This window comes from Bos grunniens, chromosome 24 (genome assembly GCF_055505025.1).
Source record: "Bos grunniens cultivar Pamir isolate PY7600 chromosome 24, Bosgru_T2T1.0, whole genome shotgun sequence".
Taxonomy (NCBI): domain Eukaryota; kingdom Metazoa; phylum Chordata; class Mammalia; order Artiodactyla; family Bovidae; genus Bos; species Bos grunniens.
Genome location: NC_141188.1, coordinates 21,690,191 through 21,702,647, shown reverse-complemented (window position 1 = coordinate 21,702,647; position 12,457 = coordinate 21,690,191). Strand labels below are relative to the sequence as shown.

General features: G+C 41.0%; 1 protein-coding gene across 17 annotated transcripts in view; it reads left to right on the top strand.

Annotated features, from left to right (window-relative positions):
• The window catches only part of KIAA1328 (KIAA1328 ortholog), a 425,847-nt gene that overhangs the window by 157,715 nt on the left and 255,675 nt on the right, over positions 1 to 12,457 (top strand). For 16 of the 17 annotated variants that reach the window (XM_086372655.1, XM_086372653.1, XM_086372654.1 and 13 more), the window contains exon 6: positions 838 to 965. The exons of the other annotated variant lie outside the window; for it this stretch is intronic. In XM_086372655.1, coding sequence (XP_086228781.1) covers positions 838 to 965 — 128 coding nt within the window. The remainder of the gene's footprint in view (positions 1 to 837; positions 966 to 12,457) is intronic. 17 annotated transcript variants of the gene reach the window in all.

Sequence of the window (12,457 nt, the reverse complement as noted above, 5' to 3'; positions counted from 1 at the left end):
GTGGTAAAGAACCACCTGGTAATGCAGGAGACATAAGAGATGCAGGTTCCATCCCTGGTTCTGGAAGATCCCCTAGAGGAGGGCATGGCAACCCACTCCAGTATTCTAGGCTTGGAGAATCCCATGGACAGAGGAATCTGGCAGGCTAGAGTTCATGGGGTCACAAAAACTTGGACATGACTGAAGCAACTTAGCATGCACATACACATAACATCTTCATATTTATAGATACCAGACCTTTACCATTTGTTCAGTTCAGTTCAGTTCAGTCGCTCAGTCATGTCCGACTCTTTGTGACCCCATGATGATTTGCAAATATTTTCTATGATTCTAGATGTTGTCTCTTCAATTTCCTAATAGTGTCCTTTGAAGCACAAAGTTTTAAAATTTGAACTCCACTTTATTTATTCTTTGTTGCTGTGCTTTTAGGTGACATTGCATAATCCAAGGTCACAAAAATTTTGCTTTTATGAAACTTATAGTTTTAGCTATTACATTTAGGTCAGTAATCCATTTTCAGTTAGTTTTATTTATGGTGTGAGGTGGGGGTCCAACTTTTCTTTGCGTATGTTTGCATTTGTTCTTATTTATTCAAATTTAAAGATTTGAGAAAGAAATATTTAAATGGGATGAACATTGTCACTCTCTGAAATATTGTTTCATGATTTTGAGGGGGATACATGTGCTGTGTTCATCTGATGACTATACTTACCTGCACTCTCACCAACTATGGTTGCATTTCTGCTTCTGTTTTGTTTGTTGAAATCTGAAGTACTACCCTGCTGGATGCAGTTTAAATCCATTTATTAGTTTTTTTCCCTTAATTTGCAATCTCACCTCTTCAGTTACAATATAAAGAATGCCAAGAACTTCTAAGTCTCTATCAGAAGTATCTATCAGAACAGCAGGAGAAGCTCACTATGTCTGTCTCAGAACTTGGTGCTGCTAAAATGCAGGAACAACAGGTAAGTGTCTTACTTCTTACCTTGTTTTTTAATGAATCAACCAGATGTCAGAAGAGTCATTTGGCCTCTTACTTTAATTGTCTCACTGTATACATTGTCTTTAGACGTGCAATTACAGTGTGTGATTGAGTTGGTTTAATCTACTTCCCTATTTTCTTTTCCTCTCCTGTTCTGGGGCCTGGAGGTCAGGAATGATTCCTTGACCAGGCTGTGCATCAGGAGGGCAGCTCCTGGTTGTATGGAAGCACTGCAGGAGTGATAAAGAAAACCCAGTGTTCTGTTACTTAGTGACAATCAGGTGGGCTCTTTTTTACTCATAAACCTCTTCTAATTTATGTCCAGAGTTTTAGAATAATAAAAGTGTCTTGGTGACTGGTAAAAGCTTTAATTAGAGAAACTGGAATAGTTAATGTGATTTAGTGTTTGTATATACTTATTAATCACATAAGTATATATGAGTGTTTGTGTATTAGAGTTTGTATACGTATCATCAAATAGTACATATTACATAATTAAATGAAAGTTCAGAACCCTGCCAGCTGTGATGTGAAACAAGCTCTGAAAATCGACTTCTTTCTCTCTAGCAACTAACACCAGATGTCTTTTTCACATCCAAACGAATTTAAATCTTCAAATGGATAAGGATACCCTTTGTATTGAAACACTGTAGGAAAAAAGCTATATGTATAGTAGGGTCAAAGTCACTCATATTAGTATTAAGACATTGTTAATGTACCTATTATCAGAGTAGATTCCATCCTGGTTATGGTTCAGTAGGTTGAGCACAGCTACTTTATTACTAATTGTTCATTACCCAGGTTCATTTTCCATTTATGCATGGATGGACAACTTTCAGAAGGATTATCCTGTCTTTTCTGTTAAATTGTACAGGTTCAGATTCTATATTGATTGCAAGGATTATCCTTTCCCTTTGAGTAGTAACAAGTCCTGAGTGGTTTTCTGTAACCCTTCTAAGTTTTATTCAACCTAAAGACACCTGTCTCAGATGGGTTAACAGTTTTGGTCAAGAAAACTCCAGTTTTGAACCTCAAGTTTTGACATGCCTGCCTGCGTGCTGAGTCACTTGAGTTGTGTCCGACTTTTTGCAACCCCTATGGACTGTAGCCCGCCAGGCTCCTCTGTCCATGGGATTCTCTAGGCAAGAATACTGGAGTGGGTTGCCATTTCCTTCTCCAGGAGATCTTCCCAACCCAGGGATTTAACCTGCATCTCGTACTTCCCCTGCTTTGGCAGGCAGGTTCTTTACCACTAGCACCACCTAGGAGGCAGTAAAAAGAAAGAATAATAATTTTGCTGGAAGGTGGTATATCTTAGACTTTTAATATACCCACCCTTTTTTTGAAGTCTGTAATATTTATAAGAAACAACCAAAGTATGAGTGGTTTATTTGTATTCTAACTTTTGAAAAATTTTCTTTGGTTCTGTTTTCTGAAAACTTAGGCTATAAAATGAGGCAGAGAAGGTAGCAGCTAATCTTGTTTGTCTGGATTTGTTTTGCCACTTTGCAAAAGGGCAGGTGTATTTTAAGGTGGCCCTTGTCTGTTGCTCTCATGAGTGGGCTAGGGAAAACTATAGCATGAAGTTAAGATTTCTGAGCTCTGCTTTTTCATTTCCACTCCCTCCCTCTCCATGATGGGTGTTAACAGGGCACAGAAACACTGACCAGAGTATTGGAGGAAAGGCAGAGGGACTTTTCAATTGCCAGTAGTTAAGGATAGAGACTGGAGAAGGAAATGGCAACTCACTCCAGTATTCTTGCCTGGAGAATCCCATGGACAGAGGAGCCTCGTGGGATACAGTCCGTGCAGTCACAAAGAGTCGGACATGACTAAGTGACTAACACACACACACACAAGGATAGAGACTGAGAGTCAAGAAATAGTCATTAGGGCACTCTAAAGACATCTAGATTAAGGAGGCCCAGTCCTTTTTCTATCTACTTCTAAAAAGAGGAGAGTGAAAAAGCTGGCTTAAAACTCAACATTCAGAAAACTAAGATCATGGCATCCGGTCCCATCACCTCAAGGCAAATAGATGAGGAAACAATGGAAACAGTGACAGACTTTATTTTCTTGGGCTCCAAAATCACTGTAGATGGTGACTGCAGCCATGAAATTAAAAGACACTTGCTTCTTGGAAGAAAAGCTATGACCAACCTAGACAGCATATTAAAAAGCAGAGACATTACTTTGCTGACAAAGGTCCATCTAGTCAAGGCTATGGTTTTTCCATCAAGGCTATGGTTTTTCCAGTAGTCATGTATGGATGTGAGAGTTGGACTATAAAGAAAACTGCGCACTGAAGAAATGATGGTTTTGAACAGTGGTGTTGGAGAAGACTCTTGAGAGTCCCTTGGACTGCAAAGAGATCAAACCAGTCGATCCCAAAGGAAATCAGTCCTGAATATTCATTGGAAGGACTGATGCTAAAGCTGAAACTCCCAATACTTTGGCCACCTGATGTGAAGAGCTGGCTCATTTGAAAAGATCCTGATGCTGGGCAAGATTGAAGGCAGGAGGAGAAGGGGACGACAGAGGATGAGATGGTTGGATAGCATCCTGGACTCAATGGACATGAGTTTGAGCAAGCTCTAGGAGTTGGTGATGGACAGGGAAGCCTGGAATGCTGCAGTCCATGGGGTCACAAAGAGTTGACAAGGCTGAGTGACTGAACTGAACTGAAGTGAACTGAAAATGAGGCGGGAGGGAGTAAAACTTCCTCAAGGAATAGTGTTTTATGTTTAAACTAGTGACTCTTGGACGTTTCCCTAGCAGCCAGCCATAGTTAACACTGCCTTCTTACTTAACCTTAAACTTGAGAGGCAAAACTTAAAAAAAAATAACAAATATTATAAATTGTTGGTCAAGGGTATGGAGAAAGTATATTTTCAAAAGGAGATACTTTTGAATTTTCATTTTAACTTTATCATGAGAAAAATTTAAAACCATGATTACAGGAAGTTCCTGGTGGTCAAACCACTTGTAGCCTCTACTATTTGAATGAAATTAAGGCCACTTGTAGGCTCTACAAGCGCATTTGGCGCGGGCGGCTGCGACCGGCGCATTTGGCGCGGGCGGCTGCGACCGGCGCATTTGGCGCGGGCGGCTGCGACCGGCGCATTTGGCGCGGGCGGCTGCGACCGGCGCATTTGGCGCGGGCGGCTGCGACCGGCGCATTTGGCGCGGGCGGCTGCGACCGGCGCATTTGGCGCGGGCGGCTGCGACCGGCGCATTTGGCGCGGGCGGCTGCGACCGGCGCATTTGGCGCGGGCGGCTGCGACCGGCGCATTTGGCGCGGGCGGCTGCGACCGGCGCATTTGGCGCGGGCGGCTACCCCATGTCTAAGGTCAGGGGCAGAAGCCGGGAGGACCCCATGCCCGAGAGGAGGCGGCCAAGAGGAGTTACCCCACGTCCGAGGGGAGCGGCTAAGAGTGCCAGGCTGCGACGGCGCAAGAATAGCCGAGAGGAGCTACCCCACGTGTGAGGTCAGGGGCGGTGGCCAGGAGGAGCCACCCCACGTCCCAGGTTAGGGGCGGTGGCCGGGAGGAGCAACCCCACCTCCAAGGAGCGGTGGCTGCGCTGGTGCAGGAGGGCCTAGAGGAGCTATTCCGCATTCAAGGTCAGAAAGGACGGCGGTGCGGAGATACGCCTCGTCCAAGGTAAGGAGCAGCGGCTGCGCTTTGCAGGAGCAGCCGTGAAGAGATACCCCACGCCCAAGGTAAGAGAAACCCAAGTAAGACGGTAGGTGTTACAACAGGGCATCAGAGGGCAGACACACTGAAACCATACTCACAGAAAACTAGTCAATCTAATCACACCAGGACCACAGCCTTGTCTAACTCAGTGAAACTAAGCCATGTCTGTGGGGCCACCCAAGACGGGCGGGTCGTGGTGGAGAGATCTGACAGAATGTGGTCCACTGGAGAAGGGAATGGCAAACCACTTCAGTATTCTTGCCTTGAGAACCCCATGAACAGTATGAAAAGGCAAAATGATAGGATACTGAAAGAGGAACTCCCCAGGTCAGTAGGTGCCCATATGCTACTGGAGATCAGTGGAGAAATAACTCCAGAAAGAATGAAGGAATGGAGCCAAAGCAAAAACAATACTCAGTTGTGGATGTGACTGGTGATAGAGGCAAGGTCCAATGCTGTAAAGAGCAATATTGCATAGGACCTGGAATGTCAGGTCTATGAATCAAGGCAAATTGGAAGTGGTCAGACAAGAGATGGCAAGAATGAACGTCAACTTTCTAGGAATTAGCGAACTAAAATGGACTGGAATGGGTGACTTTAACTCAGATGACCATTACATCTACTACTGCGGATAGGAATCCCTCAGAAGAAATGGAGTAGCCATCATGGTCAACAAAAGAGTTCAAAATGCAGTACTTGGATGCAGTCTCAAAAACGACAGAATGATCTCTGTTCATTTCCAAGACAAACCATTCAATATCACAGTAATCCAAGTCTATGCCCCAACCAGTAATGCTGAAGAAGCTGAAGTTGAACGGTTCTATGAAGACCTACAAGACCTTTTAGAACTAACACCCAAAAAAGATGTCCTTTTCATTATAGGGGACTAGAATGCAAAAGTAGGAAGTCAAGAAACATCTGGAGTAACAGGCAAATTTGGCCTTGGAATACAGAATGAAGCAGGGCAAAGACTAATAGAGTTTTGCCAAGAGAACACACTGGTCATAGCAAACACCCTCTTCCAACAACACAAGAGAACACTCCAGACATGGACATCACCAGATAGTCAACACCAAAATCAGATTGATTATATTCTTTGCAGCCAAAGATGGAGAAGCTCTATATAGTCAACAAAACAAGACCAGGAGCTGACTGTGGCTCAGATCATGAACTCCTTAGTGCCAAATTCAGACTGAAATTGAAGAAAGTAGGGAAAACCACTAGACCATTCAGGTATGACCTAAATCAAATCCCTTATGATTATACAGTGGAAATAGATTTAAGGGACTAGATCTGATAGAGTGCTTGATGAATATGGACTGAGGTTCGTGACATTGTCCAGGAGACAGGGATCAAGACCATCCCCATGGAAAAGAAATGCAAAAAAGCAAAATGGGTGTCTGGGGAGGCTTTACAAATAACTGTGAAAAGAGGGAAGTGAAAAGCAAAGGAGAAAAGGAAAGATTTAAGCATCTGAATGCAGAGTTCCAAAGAATAGCAAGAAGAGATAAGAAAGCCTTCCTCAGTGATCAATGCAAAGAAATAGAGGAAAACAACAGAATGGGAAAGACTAGAGATCTCTTCAAGAAAATTAGAGATACCAAGGGAACATTTCATGCAAAGATGGGCTCGATGAAGGACAGAAACGGTATGGACCTGACAGAAGCAAAAGATATTAAGAAGAGGTGGCAAGATTTCACGCCAGTAAGAATGGCTGCGATCCAAAAGTCTACAAGCAATAAATACTGGGGAGGGTGTGGAGAAAAGGGAACCCTCTTACACTGTTGGTGGGAATGCAAACTAGTACAGCCACTATGGAGAACAGTGTGGAGATTCCTTAAAAAACTGGAAATAGAACTGCCTTATGACCCAGCAATCCCACTGCTGGGCATACACACTGAGGAAACCAGAACTGAAAGAGACACATGTACCCCAATGTTCATCGCAGCACTGTTTATAATAGCCAGGACAGGGAAGCACCCTAGATGTCCATCAGCAGATGAATGGATAAGAAAGCTGTGGTACATATACACAATGGAGTATTACTCAGCCATTAAAAAGAATACATTTGAATCAGTTCTAATGAGGTGGATGAAACTGGAGCCTATTATACAGAGTGAAGTAAGCCAGAAAGAAAAACACCAATACAGTATACTAACGCATATATATGGAATTTAGAAAGATGGTAACAATAACCCTGTATGCAAGACAGCAAAAGAGACACAGATGTATAGAACAGTCTTTTGGACTCTGTGGGAGAGGGAGAGGGTGGGATGATTTGGGAGAATGGCACTGAAACATGTATAATATCATATATGAAACGAGTCACCAGTCCAGGTTCAATGCATGATACTGGATGCTTGGGGCTGGTGCACTGGGACGACCCAGAGGGATGGTATGGGGAGGGAGGAGAGAGGAAGGTTCAGGATGGGGAACACGTGTATACCTGTGGCAGATTCATGTTGATATATGGCAAAACCAATACAATATTGTAAAGTTAATAAGTTAAATTAAAAAATTTAAAAAAAAAAAGAGGGGGCAAGAATACACAGAAGAACTGTACAAAAAAGATCTTCATGACCCAGATAATCACGGTGCTGTGATCACTCACCTAGAGCCAGACATCCTGGAATGTGAAGTCAAGTGGGCCTTAGAAAGCATTACTACAAACAAAGCTAGTAGAGGTGATGGAATTCCAGTTGAGCTATTTCAAATCCTGAAAGATGATGCTGTGAAAGTGCTGCACTCAATATGTCAGCAAATTTGGAAAACTCAGCAGTGGCTACAGGACTGGAAAAGGCCAGTATTCATTCCAATCCCAAAGAAAGGCAATGCCAAAGAATGCTCAAACTACCCGCACAATTGCACTCATCACACACGCTAGTCAAGTAATGCTCAAAATTCTCCAAGCCAGGCTTCAGCAATACGTGAACCATGAACTTCCAGATGTTCAAGCTGGTTTTAGAAAACGCAGAGGAACCGGAGACCAAATTGCCAACATCCGCTGGATCGTCGAAAAAGCAAGAGAGTTCCAGAAAAACATCTATTTCTGTTCTATTGACTATGCCCAAGCCTTTGACTGTGTGGATCACAATAAACTGTGGAAAATTCTGAAAGAGATGGGAATACCAGGCCACCTGACCTGCCTCTTGACAAACCTGTATGCAGGTCAGGAAGCAACAGTTAGAACTGGACATGGAACAACAGACTGGTTCCAAATAGGAAAAGGAGTATGCCAGAGCTGTATATTGTCACCCTGCTTATTTAGCTTATATGCAGAGTACATCATGAGAAATGCTGGGCTGGAGGAAGCTCAAGCTGGAATCAAGATTGCCGGGAGAAATATCAATAACCTCATATATGCAGAAAGTGAAGAGGAACTAAAAAGCCTCTTGATGAAAGTGAAAGAGGAGAGTGAAAAAGTTGGCTTAAGGCTCAACATTCAGAAAACGAAGATCATGGCATCTGGTCCCATCACTTCATGGGAAACAGATGGGGAAACAGTGGAAACAGTGTCAGACTTTATTTTTGGGGGTTCCAAAATCACTGCAGATGATGACTGCACCCATGAAATTAAAAGATGCTTACTCCTTGGCAGGAAAGTTATGACCAACCTAGATAGCATATTCAAAAGCAGAGACATTACTTTGCCAACCAAGGTCCGTCTAGTCAAGGCTATGGTTTTTCCACTGGTCATTTGTGGATGTGAGAGTTGGACTGTGAAGAAGGCTGAGCGCCGAAGAATTGATGCTTTTGAACTGTGGTGTTGGAGAAGACCCTTGAGAGTCCCTTGGACTGCAAGGAGATCCAACCAGTCCATTCTGAAGGAGATCAGCCCTGGGATTTCTTTGGAAGGAATGATGCAAAAGCTGAAACTCCAGTACTTTGGCCACCTCATGCGAAGAGTTGACTCATTGGAAAAGACTCTGATGCTGGGAGGGATTGGGGGCAGTAGGAGAAGGGGACGACAGAGGATGAGATGGCTGGATGGCATCACTGACTCGATGGACATGAGTCTGAGTGAACTCCGGGAGTTGGTGATGGACAGGGAGGCCTGGTATGCTGCGATTCATGGGGTCGTAAAGAGTCAGACACGACTGAGTGACTGAAGTGAACTGTAGGCTCTACTATTTGAACCTGAATTGGGAAAATAAGTTTCCTTTTGAACAGTAATTGGCAGTTGTCACCTGTATTACCTGACTTGTTCTTTGTGACAGGCTTCTTTTAGCTAAACCAAAGTAAGCACTTTCTCACTCGACATCTTGGAACCTGGGTGAATCTAGTGGACATCTTCTTATTCTTTTGTAATCACTGTTTATTCATCCATCTCTTTCACCAAACTTTTTTGAAAACAAGCATCCTGTTGGTTTTTGTACACTCAGAGACTAATATATTTGGCTTAATAAATATTTAATTTTATTTAACAAAATTTAATGTGGTACATACTGTGTACTGGTACTGTTCTTAGCTCTTAACGTACATTAAAACATTTACTCCCTTGGTAGCCCAGTGAAGTTATTTTACAGAGGAGAAGCCTGAGGCAGAGGAAGAGATTTGTCCAAGTCATCTAGGTAGCAAGTCGGGAAATCAAGCAACTGCTGTTTAGTCGCTAAATCCTGTCTGACTCTTTGCAACCCCATGCACTGAAGCCCACCAGGCTCCTCTGTCTGTGGGACTTCCTGGGCAAGAATACTGGAGAGAGTTGCCATTTCCTTCTCTAAGGGATCTTCCCAAGCCAGGGACTGAACTCGTTTCCTGCTTGGCAGGCAGAATCTTTAACACTGAGCCACTTGGGAAGCCCTGGGAAATCAAGATATGAACCCAAACAACCTGAATCTGTATTTTCTTGAGAGAAAGACAAGAAAAACTTGAGATAGCTAAAATGTAGATTTATAGAAAATTTGCTTTAAATGCCCTTGTTTCTACAACTAACCCTCTTTTGAATCTTAATCTGAAATCCAGTTTTTTGAATACCAGAGCACAAATCTACTAGAGATGGTGGGAAACACTTTGATTTTTCTGTGAGTAGCCATAATGTTAGGTAGATGTAAAATTTTATTTGTTTTCAAAGTAAGGTTTTTTTAAACTCATCTTTAGATTTTGTGATGGAGAGTCAGCAATTCATTTTTCATGAGATTCATTTGACTTTAAGGGACTTGTTCAGTTTCTTCTTTGTGTTGGTTGCTATGTGGCTCAAGTTGCTTATTATAGGTTTTGTGTATAGTTTTATTAAATCTGCAGTTCTTATGAAGAATGCCCTAGCTTATGGTTTTCTTTTTTGCCTTTTGGTTGAAAAGAAGTTGCTCCATTTACAAAGTAAATTTTTTCCTTGCTTTTCCCCAGTCCTCTTTCTTGCTTTGCCTCAAAGATGAATTTACATTCTCCATTCATCTTATAATTTGTTCAGCCTTAGAAATTCTTCACTGTGGAATCTAGAAAGATGTTTCACTTACTCTATTTAGACTGAGACACCTCACTGATGTGTGTCTGTTACTCCGTTTCCTGATCCTTAAGAAACAGTACTTAACAAATATGACCTTGGTTCTTGGACATGGGAGGATCCAGTAACCATAGTTTTGGTCAGTGTACATTTTAGAATATAGCTCTTCTTATCACAGGTGAGTGTTAATTTCTTTTTCTGTGAATCTGAACTTAATGTCACCTTAAACTATGATGCGTATAACTTCTACTTTATTTTTATTTATTTGACTGTGCTGAGTCTTAGTTGCAACAGGTGGGACCTTTAGTTGTGGCACGTGGGATCTAGTTCTCTTACCAAGGTTCCAACCCAAGCCCCTTGCATCAGGAGCACGGAGTCTTAGGCACTGGACCACCAGGGAAGTCCCCTATTTTAATCTTATTTGATAAGCTGTATCATTCCAGGAATGGTATAGTATTTCCACAGAACTCTTTATATTAAAACCTAGGGCGCATGTTGACTAGCTTTTCCCACTGTAGTTTGAAAATGTCCCTATGCAAGATTGACTTACTGTTTTTCTCAACTCTTCATTTTTTTGCCAAGTGGATATTAAAAGGTATATTTGGAATCATCTTGAGATTTCTCCCTTTTCTACCAAATGGATAAAATCTCCATTACTTTTTAACCATGGGCAGTGGATATTAATGAATCTCTGTTGTTCTGATCTGGTAAAAGGCCTTTTATAGAAATTTTTCCATTTTTCCCATGATTACTTGTTCTGTATTTCTCTATTTAGGTCTGCATCATGGACCAGACAGAATCTGAACCATAATAAAGATAAATCACTGCTGAGTGCATGTTTAATTGTTTCTGTGTTTCTATTACTGCTGTCTCTATAGTTTGTTAAAGAGTTTGGTAGCACTTTGGACCACAATGTCTTGAGACAACTTCCTATACTGTGATTATTTTCATATGTTCTTTTGGTTAAAATTTTTTGTTTACCACATACAGGCATGCGCTAATAAAGCTCCTTACCATTCTTCTTCTTCTAGTACCTTCTATCTTATTTACTTATGTATTTTAATATGTAATATTTATTTTATTTCTGTCTATACTAAGATATTTTTGAGTTTTTTATATAAACCCAGATTTTCTTGGCAGTTCAGAAGTGTCACCACACTTCTAACTGACAAAGAAGCCAAATCAAAAATGTCATGCTCTTTGAATATCTGTTACATGTTTGACTCAAGTGTACTACAGAATTCTTCATGGAATAAAAGATTTGTAGATAGAAAAAAAGATGTGATTAACAGTTAACTTCTCATCAGAAACAGTAGAAGAAAGAGGCAGTGGGATGGCATATTCAAAGAGCTGAAGGGGAAAAAAACTGGCAATCAAGTAAAACTATCCTTCAGCAATGAAAGTGACAATAAGAAATTCCTAAATAAATAAAGACAAAGAGAATTTATTGCTGGCTTACCTGCCTTACAATAAATACTAATAGAAGTCTGTTCAGAGGAAAAAAAATGACATAGACAGTAACTCAAATTCACATAAAGAAATAGAACACTGGTAAAAGTAATTATATATCTTTCTTTTCTTAAACAGACAACATAAAAGTCACCTGAATAAAACAACAATTATAAAATTGTATTATTGAGCTTATAAGATATAAGACTTTGTGTGTATGTATGTGTGTGTACTTGCACGAAGGGAAGAAGACAGAAGGAAGCTCTGTTGGAGGAAATTTTCTCTGTATTACTGGAATAAGACCGTCTTTATTCATTGACAGCATAATCTTATATGTAGAAAATCTTAAGAAATCCAGACACACACACCACACAAACTGATAGAATAAATCAGTTTAGCTGGTTTGCAGGATATAAGATCAGTATGCAAGTCTATTTCTATTCACTATCAATGAACAATTTAAAATGTATGTATTTAAGAAAGCAGTGCAATAAAACACTGAAAATAATAAAGCATTGCTAAGAGAAATTAAATATCTAAGATACTATTCCATGTTCATGGATTGTAGACTCAGTGCTATTAAGATGGTAATTTTCCACAAATTTGTTTATAGGTTTGTTGCAAACTCCAGCATTTTTCCTTTTCACAGAAATTGATAAGATGATCCAAAAATTAATATGGAAATGCAAAGGGACACTAATAGACAGAAATAATTTCTGAAAGAAGAGCAAAGTATAAGATCACTGTTTCTAACTTGAATCTTTACTCTAAAGGTACAGTATGTAGATAGAATTTTAACTTGATTTGCATGTCTTTTGACCCCTGATGACATGGTTTCACTCCCATGTTATTCAGTTCAGTTCAGTAGCTCAGTCGTGTCCGACTCTT